At 61.7% G+C, this 27,886-nt stretch overlaps 1 protein-coding gene across 2 annotated transcripts in view; it reads left to right on the top strand.

The window, feature by feature from the left end:
- Tbcd (tubulin folding cofactor D) overlaps positions 1–27,886 on the top strand; it is a 103,064-nt gene that overhangs the window by 56,483 nt on the left and 18,695 nt on the right. For both annotated transcript variants that reach the window (XM_015503999.2, XM_048796793.1), the window contains exons 14-22: positions 3,745–3,901; positions 8,995–9,052; positions 13,292–13,321; positions 16,726–16,811; positions 22,467–22,547; positions 23,744–23,817; positions 24,858–24,975; positions 26,497–26,557; positions 27,569–27,591. In XM_015503999.2, the coding sequence (XP_015359485.2) occupies positions 3,745–3,901; positions 8,995–9,052; positions 13,292–13,321; positions 16,726–16,811; positions 22,467–22,547; positions 23,744–23,817; positions 24,858–24,975; positions 26,497–26,557; positions 27,569–27,591 (688 nt within the window). The remainder of the gene's footprint in view (positions 1–3,744; positions 3,902–8,994; positions 9,053–13,291; positions 13,322–16,725; positions 16,812–22,466; positions 22,548–23,743; positions 23,818–24,857; positions 24,976–26,496; positions 26,558–27,568; positions 27,592–27,886) is intronic.

The raw sequence follows: 27,886 nt of genomic DNA, 5'->3' as shown, positions 1-27,886 counted from the left end.
CAGCTGGGGCCTCTGGGGCAGTTCTGCAGTGGGGCCTGGGGGCCCAGAGGCCTGTGGGCAGGCGTTCTGTCTGTCATTTCCTCTTGCCCCCAGCAAACTCTAGTGTGGGCATTTTTTTCTGAGCAAGTTGGACTGCATTCTTGAGGACGGTATGATGGCTGTTGGTACAAGAGGCAGGTTCTGTGGCAGTGGCCACACCTGCTCTGGGAAGCTGGTGCTCTCCAGGCTCAGGCTCTGCATGGGCTCCTGGACCTGAGTGTGGCCCACATGCAGCCCCATTGTGGGATGAAGTGGGTCAGGGTCTGGGAGGTGAAGTCCCCAAGGTTGACCATGGCCAGCACCCCTGCCCAGTGCCCTGTCCACAATCACTTCCCTTGCTGTGAGGGGGGTGTCCATGCTACCATGATTTCCTCTGCTGTCTGCTGCTGGGCTCTGCACATTCCTCGCTGTCCAGTTGAAGGTGGATTTGCAGGAGCTCTGTGCGCGGGAGCCCACACAGCACACTCGCCCTGGGGCTTGACTTGTTTTAGGATTGGCGCAGCTCGTTGGCTCGGAAGATGTCACTGTGGTGTGGTCTTGAGGACAGGCTGTTTCCGCCTCTGAGGAGGAGCCTTGTGCTCTTCTGAGCCTGCAGGCTCTGCAGACCCTGATGTAGGCATGTGGGGATCTAGGGGTTAAGCTTCTCTCCCCTGGAGGCTGCTTTTCCTTGGGCAGTTGGCATTGAACACATGACATGCTGTCTGGAGGGAAGGGTGCTTAAATTACATTGCTGGGCTCCCTTGCCAAAAGGAAGCCCCTGGGGTGCGTGGTACAGTTGACAGGCATTCGCAGTGTGTAACTGGAGCCAGGAGGAAGGTCTGTTCAAAGCTTTCGAATGGTTTCCTTATTTTAAACCTGTTGAATCTGGAAGGAGTTGTGTGCTTTTGAACTTCTGTGACGAGGACTTCATATAAAACCTTGGGGCCGAGGTTTCCCGGCCAGCTGTGAGCCCACCTTGCGAGTGCCATGTCCACCTCCCCTGCATGGCCCAGTCTGGACACAGCCAGGTCAGGTGGTGGCAGGGCCCATTGAGGAGTGGGGATGCAGGCCTGACCCCTGCTTCGCCGGGCTGCGGCTGCCACCTTGAGGTGCACCAGAGCCCGAGTGGGGTCCCTTCTTCCCGTTGAGGATTACTCATTGCTGTCACTCTTTAGCTTTCCAGCAGCCATGGGCAGAGCTTCCGCCTTCACCCGCCTTCACGGGCCGCACTGCGCGGAGGCTGGCAGGCCCAGGGCACTGCTGATCGGACCCTGGAGCTGGCTGCGGTGTTACTGAGGCCCTGGGTTTCTCAGCAGGACAGCAGCATGGGTTTGTGCAGACTCCTTGGACTGGGGTACAGGAGACCAGCTGGGGTTCTGCTAGGTAGCACTGACAGTGGACACACTGGGCGCAGAAGCGGCTGTCACCTGATGTGGCTGGCGGAGGTGGACCTTCCTCAGTGCCCCTCACTAGCCAGAGATGAGGGCACCACTCCCTGCACCTGGGGACAGAGCTGGGGTGGAGAGCCCGGGAAGGGGGCCGCGCCTGCCGGGGCGGATGGTGCTCCCAGGTGTGCGGGTGTGAGTGTGGATCTGCCCCTCCGCCTGCTGGGGGCCCAGCTTCGTCCTGCGGAGCCCGAGCTGACACTCGAGGCCGTCTGAGGCCCTGAGCCATGCCCCTGGTCTGCACCCCACGAGGTGGCCCTCCGCAGTGCCTCGGCTCATCAGGCTCCACAGTCCTTGTTCCCTTGACGCCTGCCCTGCAGCACAGAAGTGGGTCAGCATGGTACAGAGGCTGGGTCCTCCAGGTGGACCGGGTCTGGTCCCGTCGGGTTGGAGTGGTGCGCCTCCCCAGCCACGGCAGCAGTGGTCGCTCGCTGGGCTGTGCTCCCTGGGAGGCGGGTGTGGCTCCTGGTGGCCACGGCAGCCCTCAGGACTAGAGCTCATTCCACTGGCTGCTCGGTGCGTCTGCCTGGTGCTGCCTCCTAGGGTGGAGGTCCATGGGGCCTGGAGGCTGTGGCTGATGGTGGGGCTGCAAGGCTGGTGGGCAGCCGGTGGGGGTCGAGTGCCCTCAAGAGGGAGATGGGAGGGGCAGCCTGTGTGGCCCCATGGCCCCTTCTAGAGCGGTTGGGTTTGGCAGAGCAGGACGAGTGGAGCGGGAGTGGCTGCTGTCGGTGGGCAGGCTCTGGGAGGGGATGTGGAGCAGCCCAGAGTGGCTGGCCTGGGTGACTGCCCAGCCCTGCACGAGGCTTGAGAGGATGGTGTGGCCACTGGCAAGAGCAGCCCCTGGGGGCTCCATCTCAGGTGAGGGGGCCTTGACCCGCCCCATGTGGGTGTCTTGCTGCCGTTCGTTGAAGAAGCGAGTCTGTGGAGGGGTGACCTTGACGTTGTGGTGAGGGGCCTCCTGTAGCCTGTAGGCCCTGCCCACTGCCTGTCCTGTGGCAGGCTTGCTCTGGGGCTCTCACGCCTGGTGGAAGCAGATATAACCAAAGTGAATTTATTTTGAAATAAACTGATTTTATGTAGTTTTAGGTGAGTTTATGAATCTCACTATTTTATTGGTATAGAAATGTGCACAAAAAATATGAAATCACGTTCGTCTTGTATTGTGATTTAAGTAGAATAAAAAATTCTTAGGAGCAGAAAGGCAGAGGGGACTCTGATGGTCACCCTGCGGCTTGCTGCGTGACCTGCCTCCGGGTGCCGTCCTGGATGCGTCCGTGCCGTGGCGGGCCGTGGTAAGGTGCTGCTGCAGGTGGCTCGAGCGGTGTGCCCGGGCCCCTGTCGTGGCCTCCTGCCCTGCCTTGCCCTGGACCTCAGGCCAGCTCACATGTGGGGACCAGGGCCATCTGCCCCAGAGAGGGCTGCCTGTGGGTGCCAGGTGGTCTGGAAGCTGCTGGCTTCCCTCCTGCCATGTCATGGAGATGCGGCTGTGGAGGCTGCTGGGCCGCATCCTGCCAGAGCGCGTGCACTTGCTGGGTGTCCCGTCGAGGGTGTGGCCGTCTCGGTGGCCCTGCACACCTGTCATGCAGGGCCGTGACTGGCTCCTCCCCCTCTGGCATGGTGGTCATGTGCTTCTGGTTTTTTAGTTTCCCAAACAACGAGCGAGCTGTTTGTCACTCTTTGTGGCAGCGTGGTTGTCCATTTTGGGGTCAATGGGACTTTTAGCATGGTCTTTCAGAAAATCTCATGTGACATGACTTTGGAAAAAAATTGATATTCTTTGAATTACCAGAGTTTTTTTGAGGTTCTTTTTTGTTGTTGCATTTCCCTAATGTTACTCTCAGAAGGTTTTAAAAAATTGACAGCTGGTTTAATTATAAAGTAAGAGTGTTAAACGTTTAAATAAACGTATTTTAATTAACGTACGCGTCTCTCACATACCCTTTCCAAGTGCTGAAATACATGAGCCTCGTACGGAAGAGGCAGGTAGGTAAAGTTCTCAACGCGGCATGCAGTGCCCCCGGTGCCCTGGATCCTCCCAGGGGTACTTGTGCAGCTGCGTGTGTGACGGCGGGCCCCTTGGCCGGGCGAGACTGCCTGCCCGCCTCCCGACCCCCTGCTCTTGGAGGCCCGGGAGGGGCTGTCTCCTGAGGCCTGGGCCTTTCCAGCACGGGCTGTGGGTCTGTGCTCCCCTGCAGCCCCGTCCTGTCCAGGCCGTCGCTGCGGCAGGCCGCGCACTGTCCTCTTCCCACGTGGCCGTGCTGACTGTCTGTCTCCTGCCCAGTTGTCGCCGTGATCCTGAAGGCGCTGACCTACGAGGAGAAGCGGGGCGCCTGCAGCGTGGGTGCCAATGTCAGGGACGCTGCCTGCTACGTGTGCTGGGCCTTCGCGCGAGCCTACGAGCCGCAGGAGCTGAGGCCCTTCGTGACCTCCATTGCCAGGTAAAGCCTGCTGCGTGGGTGTGGTGGGCCCCGGGATGCCACATGGACGGTGCTGCACGGACGGTGCCCGTTGGTGAGCAGGGAGGTGGTTTTAGAAGACCAGAAAGCCGCAGCTGCCCCAAGTACTGGAGTTCAGCTCAGCAGGCCCAGGTGGCTGCCGGGCCTGGGTGTGCTGCTGAGGCGTGCGGTGGCACCGGGCAGGGAGGCCCCGCAGCCTGGGGGCGTAGTGCCTGGAGCCCACACCCCCCGGGTGCCTGGAGCTGCAGGACGGCGGGAGCACTCCAGAGCGTGGGCTCCTCTGAGCCCAGGCTCCGTCTGGCCCTCATTTCCTGGGCTGATATGTGCACTGACAGGGAGGGGCTGGTGTGGTGCCAGGAGGGCCAGCACCCCTACAGGTGTCCTAGGTGGGGGTGGGTCCTGGGTATGGCAGGTGTCCTGGGTGGTGGTGGGTCCCGGACAGGGGTGTGGGTGTCCTGGGTAGGTGCCCAGGTAGGTATCCTGGTGGGAGTGTAGGTATCCCAGGTGGTGATGGGTATTCCAGGTGTGGGTGTGGGTGTGGGTGTAGGTGTCTGGGTGGTGGTAGGTGTACCAGCGGAGGGGTATCCGTGGTGCTGGTGCCTGTCGCGGATCGGAGTGAGTATCTAGACGGTGGTGCGTGTCCTGGGTGGGGATGTGGGTGTGCCAGGTGGTGGTGGGTGTCCCTGGTAGGGGTGTGGGTATTTCTGGTGGTGGCACAGGTCCTGGGGTTGGGGGGGTGGTCTCTGGATGGGGTAGGTGTCCTGGGTGTGGGTGTGGGGAGATGGCTGGGTAGTGTCTCCCAGCCTTTGTGTGCTGTGGTCTGAGCTCAGGGTCACTGGGTTCTGAGGCCTCTGGCCTGGCTGTGTTCTCAGGCCCCAGATGCCTCAGTGCTCTGGAGCTGAGCCGGGTGAGGAGTTCCCACTCTGCAGAGGGAATGGGCAGCTTTGACTCCAGGGCTGCCCCTCTGTTACTCAGAAGGGGCAGGTTTGACCTCTGAGCTGGCCCCGTGCAGGCTCTCTGAGATCTGGGTTCTGTGGTGACTGCAGTGCATGGTCTGCACAGAGTGTGGCGGATCGAGCCTGTGCTGGGGTGTCCTGGGGGACGTGTGGGGCTCTCAGGAAGGTGTGGCCTGGAGTGTGGCTGCTACTGGGGCCTGGAAGTGGCTTCCAGGGCTGATTTCTCGGCTGGGCCGACACTAGACGGCCCAGGCACAAGGCTGGGGAAGACTTGGATCTCCAGACGGGAGTGGCTGGTGTGCAGCGTGTCCAGCCTGGTCCGTGGCTCCCCGGGTCCTCCTGTTCTCTGTGGTGGAGGCTGGTTTGCCGACTTCCAGGCCAAGCTGAACGAGTGCTGATGAGCCGGTGCCTGCCTGTTGCCTAGGGAGCCGCAGTCCTGGCCACCGCCCCCCTGGCCTCGGTGCCAATGCGGGCTGCCCCTGGAGGTCCTGCTGGGAAGGGCCCTGACCCCCTTGCCTGCACCTGCCCTGGCCGGGTCAGCGGCGCTCTTGGGAGGTGCGCCCTGCAGGTTTCAGGCTGGTTCGGCAGGTTTGAGGGAGCTGCCTTGCCCGCCCTGGCCTATCGAGACTCAGGCATCCGGCGGGGGAGGCTGTGAGTCAGGGTGTGCCAGGTGAGCTGCAGCCTGCCACCAGCCGCCCTGCCCAGGAGCCTGTGCCTGCCCGAGTATCGGTCGGGGTGCGCCCCTCCGGGCCCCCTCGCTCCTCCTCACTAGTGACCACGTTTTAATTACCAGCTTTTAAACCCATTAATTCCGGCACATGATAGAATCTCCATATCTCTACTTTCACACCCTTTGGTGGATCCTGCAGAAATTGACAGTGGGATGAGCACCCAGTCCTCTGAGGGAACAGAAGTCCTGTTGGGGCCAGGTCTGAGTGCGAGGGGCCCTGCCCATGCGTGTCCTCCAGGGAGTTGGCAGGAGCCGTGACTCATTTTCCCCGACTGCTGCACAGACTTGGGTTAGCCGCTTCTTGCCTTCCTGTGTGAGCTCACGTTGCCTGTTTTGGGAAGGTGGGCGGGTTCGTGTTTTCAGGCCGCGTCGACTGCCTTGGGACCCTTTCCTCACCTGAGCAGGGTCAGCTAGAGATGACGGGTACTGTGTGGGACGAATGGGGCTCCCTCTTAGCCAGGCAAAGCGGAGCCCAAGAGGCACAGTGGGGAATCCCGAGGATCGCTGTGCACTGTCTAGAAATCCCTCCTGACCAGTGATCAGAGGCAGCTTGCAGAAGGAAAGAAAGCGGGTGCCACACTTGCCAGGTTGCTCTGATTGTCACCGCCCAGCGATTTCCTCACCTGAAACTCTTTTGCAAGCCTCCTGTTGACGTTAGCTCCCGCCCAGGCGCAGGACTGCGCCCGTGCCAGGGGCGGCTCCTGACTCTTGCCTCCACCACGGCAAACCGGCTGGGCAGCGTGGGCTGCGAGGGGCTGGTGGTTGGCTCAGCAGGATCTCTTCCTTGAGGGCAAGATTGTCCTGGAAAATCAGGAAATGGCAAGCGTCGCTCAAAGCTACGTCTTGTTCTCACTCATCCTGCCAGTGGCCCGACTCTCAGAGGGCAGAGCGCTGCCATCCGGGCAAAGGCTGGCAGCGCTGACCGGAGGCCAGCCCACGTGCGGCTGCACCCCCCTCTGGCTGGGTGTGGCCGGCAGGCTGCACCTGTGGCTGTATCACCAGGGAGCGCGTGGGTTCTGTCGTGGCCTGGGGGAAGGCCGACAAGTGAGGAAGAAGTAGCTCCAGCCTGAAGAAGTGGGAACAGGCCCTGATTTATCAGTCTGGTGGTGGGGACTCTTGACTCCTGAGTGCTGGACTCCCCGTTACCTAGGGGAATGGCACGTCTCCCTCTCCTGTGGGAGTCCTCGCTGGCCGTGCTGAAACGAGGTGCTGAGGCGAGCAGCGGGTCCTCCTGCCTGACACAGACTGCCCTGCAATGGCAGGCCTGGGGAGGGCCTCAGGCCCAGCACAAGTGGGCTGCAGAGGACAGTGGGCAAGTCTCCCAGGTGCAGGCTTCCCTGGGGCCACAGGGAGGCACCGCTGAGGAGCTGAGGCCACCCCCCGAGGATGACCGATGCCCGTTGGCCTGGAAAGGACTGGGCAGGCCTGCTGGGGTGAGCGGCGCTTGGAGGCTCCTGTCTCCCTGCCCTCCTCTCCTCACTGGTCCCGAGGTCCCATGATTCACAGAGGCGCTCCTCCGTACAGTGGTCGGACAGGGAGGCCCAAGAATGCCGTGAGGAGTGTGGCCTGGAGGGTGGGGCCGGAGCCTGTTTCTCGGTGGCAGTTGCTAGTGAAGAACAGAAGTTCTTGGTCAATTTTTTTTTTTTTCCTAGAAAACATGATTTTATGGATTTTAAAATGCAGAGCTCCTGTTGGGATGTGAGGTGGTAAATCTCCCTGCTCCTGAGAATGTGCTTGGAGTGAAATCCCCAGCACGTGGTGTCCCCGGCAGCGGATGTGTGGCCTCGAGGCTTTAGAGGATCACGCTGGTGCAGCCCTCCGTTTAGCGAGAGCTCCATTTAGTGAGTGGCCGCTCCCCAGGCCAGAAGGCCTGTTGACGTGGAAGCCGCCTCCCGACGTCCAGCTGCTGATCACTGTAGATGGAGTTCTCATCCTGAGCACCAAGGCCGGTCCTCAGAGCCACAGCTGCTCTTCAGGTCCTGATTCCCGGGTCCTGGGGACCTAGGAGTGCCAGGGGCACAGGCCTTCCCCAAGGTCCCCTCTGAGCAGCCCTCTGCACGTGTGCCTCTGGCTCCTCTGCCCCTTAGCTCTGAGACTGCCATCTTTCCTCGCCCTTGGGTCACTTTCATCAGTGCGGGACATGGGCCAGGAAACTCCTGTTAGAGGTCCTGCCGAGTAGCTTTCAGTGTGCAGAGCTGTGCCACCATCGGCCACGGCCCAGTTCCAGAACATTCCACCACCCCAAGCAGACCCCTGCTTCCTGGCCGTGCTGCCCTCCCCTGCTGCCTGCTTTCTGTCCCCATGACCCGTGTGTGGGGTGGCTGGGGCGGGCGGCAGGCACCTCGGGCCGAGGGCCTCAAGCACCTGCCACCATGGGTCTGCGGTGTCTGCTGGAAGGGGGTGGTCCTTCCTTCACAAGCGGTGCCGGTGGGGGTCCCGGGACACTCCTGCCTGCTGTCCTGCCCTGGGCATGCTCGTCGGCTCCATCCCTGTGACAGCCTGCCCGAGGTGAGCCTTCTCCAGGGACGGGCCGTGAGGTGCCAGGCGGAGCCCACCCTGGCCCTGGCCCTCTCTCCGCTGCTTCGTCTGGTGGCAGTGGGAGGAGGTGGCAGGTCCTTCCAGGGCCGCTCCCACCATTGGCCCGCCTCCCAAAGACCCACCCCAGTGTTGGCAGTCCTGGGCCCAGGGGCGCCCCTCAGGTCCTGGCGCAGCGCTGGGGTCCTCGGGGGTCCTACCCTGGCAGCCTCTTCTCTGACGATCACGGGGTGCAGGCCCTCTGTGGGAAAGCTGTCCTCGCCTCCTTTGTTGGACCCTACCTGTGCACCGTGGGGCCGCTCTGTTGTCTTGTCGCAGTCCCTCCTGGCTGGGCTCTGTCCCCTTTGCAGGAGACCGGCTCCCTCCTGATTCTTTTCTGTTCTAGCCCCAGGGGGTGCTCTGGGTGGCCCTGTGTCCCCATTCTCCATGTTGCCTGGTTGCTCGCTTCTGGCCTATGGCTCCCTCTAGCAAGGTGCTGCTGAGGTCAGAACAGCTGGTTCTCGCTGCTGCCAGGCCCACTTTGCTGCCCACTTCAGGCCCTGACCTGCCCCAGACACCTGAGGGAGGCGTCCCAGATGTGGAAGCCAGAGGGTAGCCGCACAGCTGTCACAAGGCCTGGGAGGGGGCCACGCACAACCAGGCAACATGGAGAATGGGGCCCCTGAGACCACAGCTGGGTTGTGAGGGGACAAGGGGCCAGCAGAGGAAGGCCAGGTGGCCGGTGCCAGACCTGCGGCACTGCCCTCGCGGAGGTTCGGTGTGAAGACCCGGTGGGAGCCGTGGAGTGGGGGGGGGCGTGGAGTGGGGGCCGCGCAGCCTGCTGGTGGCTCTCATCAGTCGCCTCTTCTCCCCAGCGCCCTGGTCATCTCCGCCGTGTTTGATCGAGACGTGAACTGCAGGAGAGCGGCCTCGGTGAGTCCCTGTTTTGACACGTTCTCCCTGGCAGCCCAGCAGGCTGCACGGGGCCTCCTGTCTGACACCCCGGCCCCCAGCTGCTCCTGCTGGGAGGGAGGTGGGGCTGCAGGGAGCAGGGGACCTCTTCACTGGCTTCCTGGGCGGCCCTGAGCCCACCGGGTGGGTGTCACTCGGCCAACGCTGACTGGGCTGGGACGGCCAGGTCCTGTGAACTTGGCCTGCGGGGACCGCAGGGCCCTCACTGGGGGCCTCCTGGCCTCCGGCAGCTGCTCGAGGGGCCTCACTACTCAGGCCTCGCAGCCCAAGGGGAGCTTGGGTTCTGAACTCAGATGCTTGGTCCCCCCTCCCGACTCATGCTGCCCCCCCCGCCCCACTCCTCTGCCGGTGGGCTGGGTCGTAGCGAGCCCCAGGCTCTCCAGAGGCTCCCGGGGCTGCCACGGGGGGGGGGACGTTCTCTGGACACCTGTGTGGAGAGCCTGCTGAGCTGTGTCAGTGCCCTGTAGATGCCATCGGTGGTGAGAACGGCTGGTGGCAGGTGGGGGAAGCTGGGACTGGGAGGACTGCACTTGGTGCCTCACAGGCTGGGGTGAGTGTGCAGTCACCTCCCACACTGACCCGTCCAGGCGCCCACTGAGAGGCTGTGCCTCGCAGAGGTGCAGGCTGTGAGGCTGCTGTGGGCCAAGGGGCCCGGAGCCAGAGCTCCCCACGTGTGCACCTGGCTTCAGCCTGGTCGAGGCAGTGAGAGACACCTGTGCTCCCTGCCACGGCCGCCAGCATGGGTTGCTCCATGAGGGTGGGCACTTAGCTCTGGGGGCCTGTGGAGAAGTGGCCGCCTCTCTCAGGTCTGGGGTGGAGGAGTACACGATGCAGCTGACCTCCCAGAGACCGAGAACCAGATTGTGTGCAAGGGCGGCACCTGTAACATGCTCTCCTGGGGTTTTCAGCAGATTAGTGGAAGGGTGCTTGTGCCCCCACAAGGGGCACTGAGGACGAGATGTGAAGCCGGGCGTGAAGGGCTACTTCCTGCCAGGCTGGGTTGCAAAGAGACCTGGAGCAAGGGCAGTTCTTCCAGCTGAGAAGGACTGCTGGGTCCCCCGCACCACAGGAGACAGCCAGGCCAGCGCAGCAGCACGTGGTGGGATCGTTAGTGTCACGTTGCACACAAGGCCGCCCAGCCTAGCCGGGGGAGGGGGAGGGGGAGAGAGGGGGAAGGAGAGCGGGGAGGGGGCAGCTGGGGAAGTCAGAGAAGCCCAGGAAGATGGGGAAAGCAGAGGTAGAGAGATGGAAGGTCAGGAAGGTGGGGGAGTGGGGAGCCAGGAAGATGGGCACAGGGCAGTGGTGGAGCACTACTTAGCTCTGGAACTGACACTGTCACCAAAATCCACAGCAGAGTTGCTTAAGCAGCTTGTAGGGCAGCACTGTGATCAGTCTCTTCCCGCTCTGCCATGCGTGGGCAGTGGCCTCTTCTCAGGATGGGGGCTGTGGCCATGAAAGGAGAGTGGATGGCAGTGGCACCCCCAGCTGGGCCACCCCGTGGCTCCCCAGCGCTCAGCACCGCACTCGGTGTGCCCAGGGCCCTGCTGTGGGTGCCGGGCTGCTGCCTGGTGGGTGGTGGCTGTGGCTGTGGTGCTCTCTGGTGGCTCGCTCCCAGGGAGGAGGCAGTGCACACATATGAACACGTGTGGAGGGACAGACAAGCACCTGTGCACACACGCTGGCCGTGGGACAGGCTGGCCCAAGCCTGGGCGCCCTGCTGGCCTGCACTGGTCTGTGGCCCCGGTCTCTACCCTTCTCCACCAGAGGCCACTGAACACCAGGAAGGTCCTTTGCCTCCCTAACCCCTGGGCTCCCGGGGCCGGCCTCTGGCGCTGGGAGCTGACCAGCACTGCAAGGCCCTGCCGCCCTGAGGGCCCCAGGTCCACTCTGCCGGGAGGCTTTAACGTCTCCAGTGTGTTTTGAAGTGACGCTCCCTGAAGGAGGTGCACAGTGGGGTGCTTTTTTCAGGCTTCAGCCAGCACGTGCACCTAGGCCAGGCCACGGTGGCCTCCAGGCTCCTTCCCAGCCTGCTTAGGTGCCGGGTTTAGAGGGCGAGAAGGCTGTGGAGCTGGCTCCCTGAGTGAGGCCGGGACCTGAGGCCCTGATGGCCGGCCAGCCATGCCATTGTAGCCTTGACCATCAGGCCCTGGCTGCCCTGGCTGGGCGACCACGGCCACACCACTGGGTTCCTCGGTGGTCTGTTGGTCCAGCACTGTCGCTTCTCTCCTGAGCAGGGAGGGGAGCAGCGTGTGGCCCTGGTCCTGCTGTGCACCTCAGGGCCCCTGTCCTCTCTAGTCATGGGGTTCCTCGTCTCCTGAGCAGGGAGGGGAGCAGCGTGTGGCCCCTGGCCCTTCTCTGTGTCTCCGGGCTCTAGTGAAGAGGCACCACAAGCCGCAGCCAGGAGTCAGAGCTCCCGCACGGAGTCCTGTGAACAGCCAGGGCTGGGCTTTTACGTGAGAGTGTGGTTCTTGTTTCTCGGCAAGTGCCGAGCGAGCGAGCGTGCAGCTGGGGGTCACCCCCGCAGGATGTGTCTGTTCTGCGGTGTGTCCTCCTGCCTGCCCGTCCTCTCTGAGCGTGGACACCAGAGGCGAGCCTCTTTGCAGGTCTTGTTGGTCACAGGGGCGCCTCTGGTCAGTGATGCCTGCCCAGGTCCGTTGCCAGTTCTGACTGGACCGTGTTCTCCTGAGTTTCACGTTCTCAGTGTCGCCTGTGCTCATCCAGGTGTTTGGATGGCGGTTACGGCTGTGACTGTGCTCCGTCTTCTCATCCTCATCTTGGAGTCCTCTGGGGCCCGCCACCCCGTACTGCTCATTACTATTTTCTTTGCTTCTGCTTCTGGCCGGGGTTCTGAGCCGTCTGTCCTGTCACGGGCCATCAGCCATGTGTGCCGCCTCTCACTGCACGCTGTCCTGATTGCTGCGCTGTGGTCAGCTCACCTAGGGGGCTGAGACCCCAGGCTCTTCTTCAAGACTGGCTTACTACCTGGGGCCTGTGCTTTTCCACGGAACCTCCTTTGAATGATGTCACCAGGATGCTGAACGTTTGAAACCTCACATTGTGTGGAAGTGGAGTTGTGTCTGTTTGCACTGCCTCTTGGTTGTTTTTGTCCTTTTCTTTAATGCACTTAGTGAAACCCTCGCAGAACGGGCCCAAGAGTGCTTGTGGCCTCCAGTTTGGAAGGTGTTTGAACACTGCCCCAAGGCTCCCGGTGTCACTGCTCAAGACTGCTCTGAGCTGCCTACATGTCCCATCACTCGCCCTGCTGGGGCTGGGGCTGCGCCCTGGGGTGCCCTGTGGTGGCACGCTGGAGGCGCCCGCCCAGGCAGGGCGTTTCTTCCGGCCCTCCTGCGTCGCCCTCTGGCTGCACCTGTTGCTGAAGGCCGAGGGCAGCGCTGCTCCAGCTCCTGTGGGGCCCACGTCTCTGCCAGTCTCCAGCTGATTAGAGAGGACTCTGCCCCAGATGCTTTGGCAAGAGTCTCAGGCCCCACTGGTGACAAAGAAGAGCTGAGGTGTCCTTGTCGCTGGGCCGTGCCTGGGAAGGCAGGATGAAAGGAACCTCCCAGGGACCCACCTGGAGGCATTGGACTTCAAGTTCACCTGGGACCTCCTCAGACCCACTGTGTGGCCTGCGGGATTCAGGTGCCCAGCCAGAGTGACCACAGGTGGTGTTGGGGCAGGTGCCCTCCAAGAGGCAGCCCCAAATGCCGGTGACTGATGGGCTGTGGCCTTGAGAGTCCCAAGAAGGTGTTTTGGGGGCTGGGCCCACAGCTCAGTGGCAGAGTGCTTGCCTTGCACTGGGTTCCATCTTCAGAAACACATAAAGTAAACAAACAAATAAATAAATAAATAAATAAATAAATAACAGTAGGCTGTCCGTCTACAACTAAAAAAATAGAAAAATTTTAAAAAAGAAAGTGTTTGGGGCCTGCTGGCTCCTTCTGTGTTGAACTCTGGGTCGTAAACCTGGGCTCCGACCTGAAGCCGTTGGCTGGGAAGGCCGCTCTTAGGACGCGTCTGATTTTTATGCACTGGATGCCTGAGTTGTGGTTTTGAAGCACTCCAGGACAGAAACGGTGACAAGCCACCTGGGAGCTGTTGTCCAGGGTGGGACTTGGCTCAGCAGTCGCGGGGCTGGTCCAGCGGATGTGGCTGTGCGCGGCTGGGCCTCTCTCACCGCTGTCTCTTCTTTCTGCCCCACAGGCTGCCTTTCAGGAGAATGTGGGTCGACAGGTAAGATTGCTTCATGTCTTCGTTCCCGAAACGTCTTGTGGGCTCGGAGGTGGGGACCTTGGATGCCATGCACTTCTGTTGTTGGATGTGGAAGAAGAACCCACCTGGGGGCTGAGGGGTGAAGGGCCTGTCCCCAGACCTGCTCCTGTCTCATGGGCCCCAGGGGCAGCTGCAGGGGTGGTGGTGGTGCACTTGGAGCACACGGCGTCTGCTGGCCACACTGCCTGGGGTCCTGCACCCACTGCCCCCTTTGGTGCTTATGGTGTTGCATCTGCCCTGCACTGTGCCCTCTGTCCTCTGGTCCTGACCCCTGCCACAGGTCAGCCTCACCAGGAAAGTGGGAGAGATGCTGAGGCTCTGGGGCCTGTGGTCAGGCGTCTCAGGAGAATGGGACGGAGGCCAGAGCGGGGCCGGGGCCGGGGCCGGGGCCGGGGCAGCCGCAGGGACGAACCTGAACGGGAACAGGGTCCCTGCGAGAAGTCACCTGAGGAAAGCTGGGTGGACAGGTGCATCTGGCTCTGGGGCTCACCACAGCGGGTGCTTCAGGTGTTGGCGAGGCTGCAGGTGGGCACAGTGCAGGGTGCCCGAGCCAGGCCCTGCACGGCCATGAGCACGCTGTGTGGGGAGCGGGGGTGGTCTCGGTTGAGATGCACGAGTTCTGGGTGAGGAGATCGGCAGATGACCTTGAGGAGACCGAAAGGTGAGGGTGTCCCTGGGCAGGCATCTGCATCTCGGGAAGAAGCCGGAGGCGAGAGCGGCCCCAGAGGTGGGGCACTGGCACCAGCCTGTGGTGATACGTGGCCCTGGATGGCGGAGCCTCAGTTAAGCTGGCATTGCCGAGAGAGGTGGCCTGCCGAGGTCTCCGTCCCTCCCTGGTCAGTCAGTAGCACTGCCTTAGCTGCCAGCAGCGAGGAGTGGCTCTTCCTTCTGACCTCCTCTGGGCCTCCTGCCATGGTCAGCACTTGAAGGCGTGGCTGGTCTGCCTCTTGGCCCTCTCGTGACCCTCAGTGGTGCTGATGTCTCTCCCTAGAGGTGGCGCCCTAGCCCAGTGGGGCCCAGACCTGAGTGACCACAGGGCCACTGAGTTTGCGGTGCTCTGGGCTGGGGCCAAATAATAGGGTCCCCTGCCAGAGCCCCGCATGGGAGCTCCCCCCGGGAGCTGCGCCTTGCAGCTGGTCACTCTGCCCTCACCTGTGCTGTCCGGCCTTCTCTGGTTCTGCAGGCTGAGGCAGAAGGGAGGGGCCTATGCCCAGCACCTGCTCCAGTGCCCTGGCTGCGAGCTGACCCCTGGCTGCAGAGGATCGAGGGTTCTGCACGGGTGTCCTGAGCCATGCAGGGAGATGCTTGTTGCCCTGGGGTGGTGTTGCCTGCCGTACTCTGCAGGCCTTGGGCTGGGAGTGGGGCTGCAGCTGGACGGCAGGGTCAGAGGTGTGATGGGCAGCATGGGGTGGACGTGGAGGTTTAGGGTGCTCCTGGAGCTGTGGGAAACTCCTGGGCCAGGCGTGCAGCGAGTCCAGACCAGACGCTGACAGTCCTGGGAGATGGCGAAAACATGCATCTCAGAGGCTGCGTCCCTCATGTTGAGGGGACATTTGGGTGTGGCTGAGACCTTGCTGAGTGGCAAGGCGGCTAATGTGGGGACACTGAGATCTGGAGCAGCCAGCTTAGTCCCTGGCGTGGAGTGAGGCTGTGGGAATGGGAGGGTGCCGAGTGGACGAGAGAAGCAGGCTCCGTGGCATTTGGACTTCCCCCTAGGGTGGACCCCTGAGGGGGGGAGACCTTTGCCCCTCTGCCCTGGGGTCCTGGGCAGGTTATGCTGAGCAGGCTCTGCGCCGTGGTACATGCTCCTAGTCAGGGCCCCGTGCTACGGCTCACCACACGCAGCCCCTGCTGCCCCGCGCCGGCGAGGAAGCCCGGAGAGGGGACCTGCCTGGTAGGACAGGGACTCTGCCCCCTAGCCGGCCCTGTCCCCATCACATGATGTGCTCTGGGTAGGACCTGGCCCTGGACCATTGTGGACACTACCCTGGGCGCTGCCAGTGGCCCTGCTGTCTTCTGCAGAGTGAGCTGTAGGCCTCCCCTGGGCAGTGGCCTTCTCTCCCTCTCCGTGGTGTTGGCCCGTGGAGCATGTGCTGTGGCCAGACCAGCGGCCTGGGCCAGGAGGCCCTGGTGATGGCACCAGCCCCAGCTGCTGGCCCAGCCTTGGGCGGAGTTTGCCGAGCTCAGGTCGCCGGTCCGCCTGCTCCCCGCAGGGAGGCTGGCTGGGCTGTTGTTCAAGCCCGTTTGCCCAGTTCTCAGAGACGTGGCCTTTGAGGACCAGGTGCCGGGCAGCAGTGATGGTGTGGAAGGTAGTGCAGGGTCTTGACGGTGGCCGTGTGGAGGAGCAGCTGTTCCTGTGGGCCAGATGCCCTCCCTGTCCCTGGGACTGCCGATGGCCGATGTCTGGTGTCCTTGCCCTGTGGCCTCCCTGGAGCCTGAGAAGCAGGGCACTGCTGTAGGGGGTTTCCATAGTGATAAATAGCCCGTATTCATGGCGACTCACATCTCAGATCGCCTTCCTCAGTGTCCAGTGCCTGGCGCTGGCTGCAGGTGCGTCCCTGTGGCATGTGTCCTGAGGAGCTTGGATGCAGGTGGCGCTCAGTGACCCTCTGTCTCCCTAAAGTGTGGAGCAGGTGGCTGGGGTGTGGATCCTTGACGCCTGCTGTCTTAGGCTATGCTTGCCTTGGGCTCCTCTGTGGCGGGTCAAGACCCCTGTTGGGCCAGGACCTGCTGGGCATGAGAAGGGAGCCTTGTGGTGCCGCCTGGCCGGCACGTGCTCGGAGGCCTCCCTGCTGCTCTCTGTGGTCAACGGTGCCAGGCTGTCTACGTTCGGTCGAGGCTTCATCATTTGTGTTGTTTCCAGACATTGGAATGTTTCCCCAGAGAGGTCACCTGCATCAGAGGTGACCTGCAGACTGCGGGGCCGTGCCAGAGGGCGCAGGGCGTGGGGAGGTGCCACCTCCCCATCTGGCCTGAGGGCTCATGCTGCCTTCCTTGCTGCTGGGGTGGTCCAGGTGGTGGCTCCCTGGTCACCGTCCTACCATTGGAGGCCATGTGAGGTTGGGCTCTGGTCTGGGTGCAGAGCCAGGAGCACCTGCCTCGCCGTGGGTCCCACCCGTGCTGGCCGGGGTGGGTCAGTCGTACCAGCATTGTGGAGACTTGGCGTCTTTCTAAGGGAAAGGCTTTCGGTAGGATTCAGAGTTGAATGTCGGCGCTGCTTGGAGGCCAGCCTGGGTGGTGGTCAGGTGGCTGCAGTGGACAGGTGGGCAGTGTGGATGTGGTCCCACCTGGAGGTCATGGTTTCCCCAGAGAGCAGCATCAGAGGTGACCTGAGAACCGTTCTTCTTCCCGCTCACTCTCCGTAGGGCACTTTTCCTCATGGGATCGATATTGTGACCACGGCCGACTACTTTGCAGTTGGGAACAGAGCAAATTGCTTCCTGGTCATAAGGTGAGTCCTGAAGGCCCATCCCAGAAGTGCAGCTTTCTGTGGTGTGGACGTGAAATCGGGGGCTCTGCTGCCCACTCCTGTCCTGGGAGGGTCTGGGAGGGGGTGGGGGGAGTCATGGGTGGCTCTAGAGCAACTGCACCCCTTCACGGGGTTGCAGGTGCCAGCTGACCCTGGGCCTCTGGGCCCCCTGGCCCCTGTGGTGGTAGCCCCTGTGTCCTGCAGCTGGTCGTTTCTGTCTCAATAATCTCTCCAGATTGTTGGTCAGATGAGTGGGAAGGTGGCCCTGGAGAGTCCTGGTCAAGGAACGTGCGGTGCACAGAACCTGTGTGACCCGAGTTGGTTAGCCGGGCCGTCTGCGTCCGTGCATCTGACCTGTCACTCCCACCTGTGCACGGAGGCCTTGTCCCCTCCTGTTGGTCAGCCAGGCCGTTACTGACGTGAAGAACAGTGTGATCTTGTGAAGCAGTTTGTTTCCTGAAGTTAGGAGAAACGTGAGAGAGGTGGACCCCGACAGCCCTGCTATCCCACGCACAGAGTGTTGATTTGCAGCCCTGTAGATCTGCAGCGGTGACTGCTGGCCTCAGCCTTTGCAGGGGCATCTGGGCCGAGCACTCTCCGTCTCTCCAGTGCTAGCATGTCCTGTTTCCCTTCTGGTCACCTCTTGGACATGGAGTGGCTGCCCACTGTCCCCTGATTTTCTTGGGTCGAGGAACAGACACTTAAATCCAGCCTGGGCACATGCTACTTGTCACTCAGGTTTCCACGTCAAACCTAGAAGTGACGGGTGCTTTGCCACGTGCATTCTGGGAAAACGACCTGGGTCCCGCGTGCCTCCTCGAGCAGTTTTCACCTGGTGATACCTGGACCTGGTTGCTGGACCAGAGCCTCTGTGGGGACACACCCAGGAGCAGGCTCCACCCATACCCAGGCACCTGGGGCGCTTGACCAGGATGCCCTCCCCAGCCAGGTCCCGCTGTCAGCCTGAACTGCGGCGAGGGCGGCAGGTGGGCACTCAGCTCACGCAGGGTGTCCACCAGGAAGCAGAGCAGGGGGCCTGCACCCCACGGGGAGGTCAGAGCTGCGTTCTGGGGCTGGGCCTAGAGGGGCCCACTGGGGCAGGGAGCATGGTTGGGGTGCGGGGAGGTGCAGGGCAAGAGGTGAGAGATGGTGCCTGTGGATGCTGGGGAAGGCGGGCACTCAGCTCTGGCCGCAATGATGCAGGACCTGGTGGCTACATTCTCAGGTCTTCTACTACCTGGGACAGAATTGGAGCTAACCGAAGACCCTAGGAGGGGCAGATGAGGTTCTGCGAATGCCTTGCAGTGTCCTTGTCCTCCCCCGTCAGCACTCGTGACACAACTGAGGTGTGCACTCTGACCTGTGCACAGAGGGACATTCGTCCTCTCCTGTTAGCACTGGTGACACATCTCAGGAGGTGTGCATGCTCAGTTTGTGCACTCTGACCTGTGCACAGAGGGACATTTGTCCTCTCCTGTTAGCACTGGTGACACATCTCAGGTGTGCATGCTCAGTTTGTGCACTGTGATGTGTTTTTTTTTTTTTTTTTGACAAAAAGTAATCTTTAGGGGCTGGGACTGTGGCTCAGTGGTAGAGCACTCGCCTGGCATGGGCGGGACCCGGGTTCGATCCTCAGCACCACATAAAAGTAAAGGCATTGTATTGTGTCCATCTACACCTAAAAAGTAAAAAAATAAATATATTTTTTTTAAAAGTAATCTTTAATGGAAGGAGAAAGTGAAAATCCACAATTTCAATATGTATCGTATTTTCCAAAGAAGCAGTGTGTTTATTTGTATGTTTAAACAGTATATTTTTTAGTATTTAAAATCTGTTCTGATCATCTGTACTTGACAGAATGCACTTTGACACGTCATACACAGATGGAATGTAACTTCTCCTCCTTCCAGTTGTACGTGACGTAGAATCCACCAGTCGTGTCGTTATATGCCCACGTAGGGTAATGGTGTCTGAGTCATTCTGCTGTCCTTCCTACCCCTCTGTGATATGTTCTGGTGGGGGAAAATCTGTCACCGCAGGCCAGGCGTTAAGGCCCCTGTCCCCTGCCCCCAGCAGGCAGCCCTGCCCTGTTTCATCACGCAGGGGAGCAGCCGCAGAGCTCTGCACAAGTGGCAGCTCGTCTCTGCACTTGCCTGGCCTCTGCTCAGTCCCTCAGTGCAGTCCACATGGTGGTGCTGGCAGGTGCTCTGCTCCTTTCTTTTGAGGCATGTTCCCTTGGGAGGACACGTGGGGTCTGTGTGTGTACTTACTGCCAAGGGACACCTGGTCTGGGGCTGTTGCAGGTGAGGCTGCAGCCGGGCTTCCTGGTGCCCGCCTGTCTGGACGTCGGGTCCACTTGTCTGGGATAAGTGTCTGGGAGCAGGGTCTGGACCGGGCTTCACTGTGTGCACTGTGCCGTGTTCTGGCAGTGGTGGCTGAGGGTGTGGGGCCACCTCCTAGCACCTGTGTGGCCAGCCTTTAGTGTGGCCACGCTGGGGATGAGTGGGAGCAGCCCCGGACTTGTTTTCCCAGTGACTTCTCCTTGCAGGCTTATTCAGCCGTCGCTTGTCTGTGCCCTCACTGGGTGAGCTGCTCTCTCCAGTCTGTGGTGTCTTTTCAGTGTCCTGCACACTTCAGTGTCCTAGCCCTTTAAAGAAACAAACGCCTTGTGTTGGTAGCTGCTTGAGCACACGCAGCTTCGTCCCGTGAGACTGCAGTGCCACATGTGCACAGGAGTGGAGGGTGGGCGAGGGAGGAGGCTGCGTACTGCTGCTTCCTGGGGTGGCCTGCCTGCAGCAGCCGGCCGGGCCGTGTGCATCTGCCTTCTCGGCCTTGGCCGCCTACTCCGGCTTCTCCGTCCTGAGCTCACAGGATCCAGTGGCTCGTCACTGAGCCATGGTCCTCCTCCGCCAGGGTTGAGGGACTTGGGTGAGCACAGCTGGGTGTCCGAGTGCTGCTGCTCTTCTGCAGCCAAGTCATGGCCTGCTCTGGGGTGACCTGCTCTGGGGAGTCTCCTCGACTTCCGCATCTGCAGCCTTGAACAGCGTCAGATCTCGTCCTGGTCGGTTTTCAGTCGCCTGCCTTCTAGTTTCTCATGGATCAAGGTGGCCTCCAAGTGGACTGTCTCCTAGCTCACTAATGTCACCTGTGCCTCTTCCAGACCTGCCATGGCCACTCACCCTTGCTCCTCGCTAGCCCCATACTGATCAGACCGGACTCACCACTTCCGCATCCCTTCGAGGCCAAATGTGCCTGTTCTGCTTGCCTCTCCACCGAGCTGACCGCAGCCTTATCCTGGACGTCTGCAGCAGCCTTCTGCCTGCTCCCCTGCAGGCCTGACCCTTCTGCTTGGCCCTCCTTTACCACCTGCTGCCTGCTGCGTCCCCCTGCTACACCTGCCTGGAGCCACTGCTTCCTTTTCCCACCCGTCTCCCGTCCCATCCTCCACACCTGCGTCCTCACCTCCTGCTCTGTCCGCGGTGTCCTCACCTCCTCCTGTGTGTGTCCCTGCCCCTCCTTCGGCATTCTGCAACACTTTCCTTGGTTCCCCTGGACTCGGGTGGTCATGGTCAGAGGACTCCCTGGCTTTGGTGCTGGGACTAGAACCAGGCCATCTGGTTCCACCTTCTTCCTCTGACGGGTGATGGCCATTGGCCTGTCTCTCTGGAATGTGTGTGGACCCAGGTGCTGTCTGCCCTGCCCTGCGTGCCTGTGGCCTCTTGGAGCACCCTGGGGACAGTTCGCGGGATTGTCCACAGGTTCCCCTGGGGTCCTGTTGGGTTCCTGTGTGTTCTGGGAAGGTTGTGAGCGGAGGCAGCTTGGGCTCTGTTGGGCGCTGGCGGGCCCTAACCTGACCAGATCTGGTCCCTGTCTGCGCGAGCTGGACCAGGTGTGGCTCTGCGGGCCCGGGTTGTGTCTTGTCCTTTGATCGTATGCATTGTGCAGTGGCTGCCTGGTGGGGACCACGTCTGAAATCACTGCTGAGTGGAGCTGCCTGCCAGGGGCTGTTGGTGCCGCAGAGTTCCCTGCCTGCTGGACCCTGGATGGCACCGAGATGGCTTCCGTTGACTGCCCTGTTGGCCCTCGGGTCTCCCCTTGCCGGCATGTGTCCTTTTCTGTTTCCAGTGCGTCTCTGGCAGTGCCCCCTGCGGGGTCTTTCTGGTCTGCTGTTTGTCTCAGCTGTTTTTGGTGTGCTTTTCCTAGCAGCAGTTTTTCTTGGAGGTTCTGTTTGCGTCAGTTTTTCCTTTATCTTTCTCCTCTTGCTTCTCCTCCTCCAGTCCTGGGGTGCTGCACCACTGAGCTATGTCCTCCTTAGACTTTTAATCACTTACCTTGAGACAGGACCTCAGCTTCCTGCCTCAGCCTCCTGGGTCGCTGGTGCGCCACTGCGCCGGCCTTTCACCTTCCTCCTGTGTGGCTCTGGGGTCTGAGAAGTGATTGAAGGGCCTGCCCCACTTGAGGTTGTTCTGCAGTTGCCCCGTGTTGTTGCCGAGCGGTGCAGCTTCATGTTGTTCTCTTCCGTTGGTTGCTTTCTTGGTGATGCTGGGGCTGGAGCCGGGGCTCGAGCACGCCAGGCAAGCGCCCTACCGCCAAGCCGCACCCGGCCTGGAGCTCTTGTGAGGACACAATGTGTGTGCAGGGCGCAGATCAGCACGTGTGCGCGCCGTGCTCACCAGAGACTTGCACCTGTGCGGCAGCAGCACATCCTGCCAGCCCAGACACTGCCGCTGGGTCAGCCACACCTGTGTGGAATGTGCTGGAAGTGCAGTCAGAAGGAGCATGATTGTTAGTGTCCAGGTTCTTCTGCTTAGCACAGTGGCCAGGTCTCTGCATGGCCAGGGTCCTGCGGTGCCGTGACTGCCCTTGGTGAGGAGGAGGTGGTGCCGTGATTTGAAGTTTGGGCACTGTTCCATGCAGCTCTCGACGGTGACCCTGGGGTTCTTTCCCAGCAGGACCATCTGCAGGTCTGTTCTCTGCGGACTCTTGGGGTCTCTCCGTCTTTGGAGGGTCCCTGTCTGGTGGGTGGGGGCTGCCTCTGCCCCCCACCTTCTCTGCCTTGTTGGCCTCCCTGGGGAGGGACGTTCCTGTGCAGATGGAGGCCAGCTCCTTACTCGGTCTCGCTTCCTCTTTGTCTCTGACACAGCCCTTTATCTCTTTTCACCTGCCCGTGGCTCGCCCTTTGCCCTTCCCGACACACTCAGCAGCTTTCCTGAAGGGTGACTGACGGGCATCACCTGCCGCACACAGCTTGTGGTGTGATGTAGGCGGGCACCCTGGGCCGTCAGTGGGCACATGGTGCGCACACTGCAGCCCGGGAGGCCCGTGTCACGTGGTGTGCTGTGGGCAGACTGGAGTCACAGGACTCGCGGTGCCGGCCTCTTCCTGGCTCAGCTCTCAGGGTCCTGTGTCCTGTCGAAGCTCCTGCTGCCTGCTGACGGGCGGCGCTACCCGGGGCGGCTTCAGTCCTCGTGGTCCCTTGTGGTCCTGCGCTGTCTGTGGATGGATGCTCTTCTTTCTCGGCGGCTGCTAGGCAGGGGGCTGCTGGGCTCTGAAAGCCGGTGCCGGTTTGCATCCCTGTGAGCCGTGGGTGAGGCTCAGGCTCCTGCGCCCTGCTCACCCTCCTCTTGTCTCTTTCAGCGTGTTTATTGCTGGCTTCCCCGAGTACACACGGCCGATGATAGACCACCTGGTTGCCATGAAGATCTGCCACTGGGACGGGTATGTTCCGGCCTGTCGCCGTGAGAGCGTGGGTCGAGCGTGGGTGCCTCGAGCCCCTGCTCTCACAGATGTCCTGATTTAAAGCAGGCTGGGAAGGGGTGCAGACTGCAGTCCCCATGCCTGGTGCAGGGTCAGTGCTGTGTCCTGGGGAGCTGCTTCCTGTGGCTGCAGAGCAGCCTCATCTCCTGCACCCCACGTGCTCTGCCTCTCTGGGCGGCCCCTGCTGCTCTCGGGAAAGCCCAGCAGGTGCGGGCGGCTGTTCTGTAGTTACAGTAGCTGCCGTGCCCGTCTTGGTCTTCCCGGGCAAGAGGTGAGCACCAGTGCTGCGGCCACCAGCTTGGGCTTCTCGGGGGAGATGCAGACCTGGGCCTGAAACACAGCACTGCCCAGGTCGTGAGCGGCTTCTTCAGGGGACAGTTGGCAGCCCCGTTTCAGGATGGGCCAGTCTTCAGCCCCTCCAGGGACCTCAAATTCTTCACTGCTGCCTGCTGCTGCTGGTGGACACAGTCATGCTGTGTGGCTCTGCCCGGCCTGGGTAGGCTCCACAGTGGGGCACCTTGGTCCAGCATGAGGTCTCTGTTGACCGTCCCTCCCCCTCGGGCTCTGGTGCGAGAGCCTGTAGCCGGGTTGCAGGGATTCCAGTGTCCCTGCTCGCTGTGGGGTGCTGCTCGCTGTGGGGTGGAGCCTGGGTTGATTCTCCAGGCGCAGGCGTGGAGCAGCGTGAGCGTGTGGGACCAGAGTCCTGGTGGAGCCACTGAGACATTGTTCCTTGTTTCCAGCTTTGGTGCTCACTGTTGGTCCTGCTGGGGGGGGGGGTTCTACTCGTAAGGCACCCACACTCCTGCTATTCTTTGTCACCCTGGGTCATGATGTCCCTCCTTTTTGGAGTGTGCTTGGACGCCTAGCCTCTGGGCACAGGCCGGTGGCTGTGTGAAGGGCAGAGGAGGGGAGCTTAGTCCCTGTCCTACATACCTGCTGTTGGTGGTGCCACCCTTCCAGTGTGAGACACCGCGGGAGAAGCACGGCTGGGCGGGGCTGTGGGCTGTAGGGGTGTCTCTGTAGCAGGTGCAGCCCCTGCCCCGTGGGCCTGCCGGAGTCTGGGCTCTCCCAGACCTGGGGCACTCCCACCCCTGGGCTGCCGCGGGTGGTGGGTGCAGGCACCTCTTGTGATGGGACGTTTCTCCCTCCCTGCCCAGGGACGTCAGAGAGCTGTCGGCAAAGGCGCTGCACAACCTGGCCCAGCTAGCGCCCGAGTACAGTGCCGCTCAGGGTGCGTGTGCTCCGGCCGTCGCAAGACCCCGTCCTGAGCCTCCCTCGCAGAGAGATGTCTGGAGAACATGTGGGCTTGATGGGGCAGGAGAGCGGGGACGGCAGCTGGGCGTGTCTGCCGGGAGCTGTGGCTGGGCCCGCTGAATTGGGCTCCCTGTGGAGTCTGGCCTGGCCCTGGGAGCTGGAGCTGCCCAGCCGGAGGCCCTGGGAGGCACATTGGCGGCACTTCCTGGGCAGAGTTCCTGGGGTTTTCCCTGCTCCCACCGGCACTTGTCCCGGTGACTGTGTTGGAAGTCAGGGTGACACTCGGCCGGGAGTTACCTATTTCACCAGGGCTGAGCGTGGCAGGTCCTGAAGGTCGGTGCTCGGTGGCTCCTCAGGGACATGCGGTGTCACGATCTGGTCGTTACACCTGGGTGTCAGAGTTCAGTGTGGGCCTGCCCATCCCCACCCCCACCCTGAACAAGCAGGGGCTCAGCCCTTCTCCCGTGGGGTGCACTGGCCTCCAGCAAAGCCAGCTGCTCCCAGCGCCAGCTGAGTGCCATGGGCCTCTTCTCTGACCCTGATGCTGTTGCAGGCTGGTGACGTCCCAGTGCTCCACATGGGGTCACTGAGCTAAGGTGGGGCCACTCGCGGGTGTGGTCAGGGTACGAGAAGCCCTGCCTTCTCCCTGGGCCACAGTGGAGCTGAGAAAATGCGAGCAGAGCTGCCTGGTGCCCTCCGAGCCCCTAGGCCTCGCCCGCTAGCCCCGCCGGCCCCGCCGGCCCCTGGCAACCCTGCGGCGTCCTGGCCAGCCGGGAGCGGACAGGGAGCTCTGCAGCAGGGCCTGCCTGTCCTGCTCCTTCCTTCCCCTCCTCCCATGTCACCTGCTGTGCTGTGGGTGGGACGCGTGTGCCAAGGCCCCCTCGTGAGCCCGGGAGGGTCCCCTGCCTAGAGGTTGCACCTACTGCGTGGCCTGTGCTGTCCTGTCACATAGCTGCCATGGGAGGGACTCGAGGGGACGGTCCTCCTCTGACGAGCTGTCTGCTGCCCGTCCCCCAGTGCTCCCAGCCCTGTTGTCGATGGCGCTGAGCTCAGATCTGCACACGCGGCACGGAGCCATTCTCGCCTGCGCGGAGGTCACCTATGCCCTGTTCAAGCTGGCGGTGCAGAGGGACAGGTAGGATGCCACCCATGTGTGCCGTGGTCGCGGTGGCCTGGGTAGGGAGCAGCACTTTGGCTTTCCTTGGGACAGTTGAGGTCATCAGATTCCCACGTTCTGTTTTGGGGGCTGTCAGTGGTTGGGACCACCCACCCTCCTGACCAGGGCTTAGCAGCCACCAGGGTCCTGGAGCCAGCCAGGTGGGTGATGGGGATATTCACCTCTCCAAGGAGCATTGCTCAGCTCCTGCGCTTTGTTTTTCCTGTGGGTCCTGCAGGTTAAACCCAGGGGGTGGCTGACCACTCAACCACACCCACAGCCTCTTTTTAATTTTTTTTTTTTAAGTCTATTTTTTAGTTGTCAATAGACCTGGATTTTATTTATTTATATGTGGTGCTGAGAATCAAACCCAGAGCCTCACACGTGCTAGGCAAGCGCTCTACCATTGAGCCCCAACCCCAGCCGCCCTTTTTCATTTTGAGGTAGAGCTTCACTAAGTTCCTGAGGCTGGCCTTGCACTTGGGATCCTCCTGCCCCAGCCTCCCGAGGTGCAGGGATTCCAGGTGTGCACCACAGTGCCTGGCCCATGTTCATTTTCTTATTTGTTTCACTTTTAGTGATCCCTTTTAATAATCTGGTTCTCGAGAATATGCTCTGAAAGCTCTCCTGGTCACATTTGTGGGAATGACAGAAGAGGGAAAAGTAGGGAGGTGAGGGGCGCGCGGACATGAGCCCCGGGAGTTGCTCTTCTCAGAAGTGCGGCCTGGGCGCACGCGATGCCCGTCTCTGACCTGGCTCGCGCTCTGCTTGGAGAAAGCTGCCTGCAGCCGCTTCACGTGGATGAGATGATTCCTGGGCAGGCCGGGAGTGGATGCAGACGTGGACCCCGCTCCTGTCCCACTGGCCTGGAGGGAGCTGTGGATATCTGCTCGAGGGCATGGGCTCCCGGCCCTGGGGTCTGAGGGCTGAGGTGGCAGCGGGTGTGGGAAGAGGCACAGGGCAAAGCCAGGTTGCTGCTGCCTGGAGGGCACAGGGCACAGGCCACCTGTAGCAGCACGTTGTGGCCACACAGGTGGGGCGTAGTCCCAGCAAAGCACATGGGTGTTCACTGGGGCCAGCCGGTGCCCAGTGCAGAGCCTGGGGGAGGTGGGTGCCTGTGCAGGCCCCGCTGTGTGCACCCACGGGCACCCTCACACGTGGGGCCCAGGGAGCCCTGTTGGAGTCCCTGTTCCCAGAAGCCAGCAAGGGGCAGCCTTGCCGCCGGCCCTCCTGAGGCCACAGGGCTGCCTGTGGGCTCTTCTCAGCCCTACCCGGCCTCCTGCTTCTAGGGTGGTCACGTGGCGGTGGGGCCTGGCTCTCAGCATGCTCTTTCTGTCCTAACGCAGGACACAGTGTCCTCGGCTAACTGTACCTTAGAGAGCGAGGGGAGCCTGCCATGCCCTCTGCTTGGTCTGACAGGAGGGCTGCTGGGGCCTGAGCAGGGCCGCCGGCTCTCGGCTCGGTCCTTGTGGCCTCAGCACTGCGTTTGACCTTTTGCAGGCCCGTCACAGACTATCTGGAGGAGAACGTGGTGCAAGGCCTGAGGCAGATTCACCAGCAGGTTTGTGTGGCCCCTAAGTGTGCCCTTGGCTGAGCCTGTGCAGTGGGGGTGGGGGTGGGTGACCGTGGTGGGCTCTCTTCCTCTGGGAAAGGATGTGGGTGCCAGGACCCTGCTTGTGTGGCACACTTAGGTGGGTAGAACTGGGCCGGTTTCCGCCACTGCCCCACTGTGGTGTCCCTCTGTCCTGGGCCAGGTGGGGCCACCTGTAGCTCAGAGACCTTGGTTTCCACCTGTGCGTTTCAGATAGCTGAAATTGAACCCAAGGTTGTGGCCACATGTTTTTCTGGGGAGCAGTGTGTTTCTCTGGGCAAAGCAAGAGCTGCAGACCTGGTGCTTCCAGACTGCACGTTGCTCCCAAGGCCCGGAGTCGTGGGCCGCTTCTGTTCCATGTGGCGTTTTCTGCACTTGTGGAACAGGGGCCTTGGGTCCCGGATCCTTCCTGTTTGTGCCCCTGGCTTCCGTCTCTCACCTAAGGGAAGCCTGGCACGCATGTCCCGCGTTGGTCACACCAGCACTGGCCCAGCACGGTGGCTGAGGAACAGTTCCTGTGGCCTCTGAGCCACTTCTGTGTCCTGTGGATCGTAAGTCCTCACAGGACTTCCAGTTTTTGCGAGGATTCGGGCTTTTGGAGAGCCGAGTGGAGCTCCTGCCACATTGGGACGCCGGGTCAGGTTTGGCCAAGGGTGACCGGTGTTCTGAAGTCTCTCAGGCTTCTTGGCAGAGGAGCGGCAGAGTCCCATGGGCATGAGTTCCTTCCTGAGCGGCTCCCAGGGGGTGTCAGTTCTCACCCGAGACAGGACACCGCTGCCTGGCTCTCTCCATGGGTGGCCTCCCTCTTTGGCCTTCAGTTTTCCTTCTGTGACAGCCCCCAAAGAGCAGCGTGGGGCCGGCAGACAGCAAGGTGGGCCCTGAGCTGGCGCCCGCCCTGCCGGCTCTGTACCGTGAGGCCCTGGTGTCGCTGGTCACCGCACAGTGCTGCTTCTGAGAACTGACTTCCCTCTCTCTCTGCAGCTCTGGGAGCGGCAGCTGTACAGGTGAGCTCACGTGGCGCCTCTGCACTCTGGGCACTTTCTGGTCCCAGGGAGGTGGGGGGGGTGGGGGCTCCTGGCTGCAGAGGCCAGCAGCTTGCCGGCACCTTTCCTGAGTCCCTGGGCTCTGGCCTTCTGATCTCGTTCAGATGGGCTCGTGTGGTTCTGAGCTTCAGCTGAGCTGCGTGTGCTGCCCTGGGTTCACCCTGGCTGCCAAGAGCCTCTGCTGTGTGCCTGCGCTGTGGCTTCAGCCCTCTCCAGGCGGGGCTTGTCTTGGGGTGCCTGGGTGGCTACCAGGAGT

The sequence above is a fragment of the Marmota marmota genome, unplaced genomic scaffold, assembly GCF_001458135.2.
Source record: "Marmota marmota marmota unplaced genomic scaffold, marMar, whole genome shotgun sequence".
Lineage (NCBI taxonomy): Eukaryota > Metazoa > Chordata > Mammalia > Rodentia > Sciuridae > Marmota > Marmota marmota.
The sequence above is the reverse complement of the archived record's forward strand: the minus strand, read 5'-3'. Positions and strand labels throughout refer to the sequence as shown.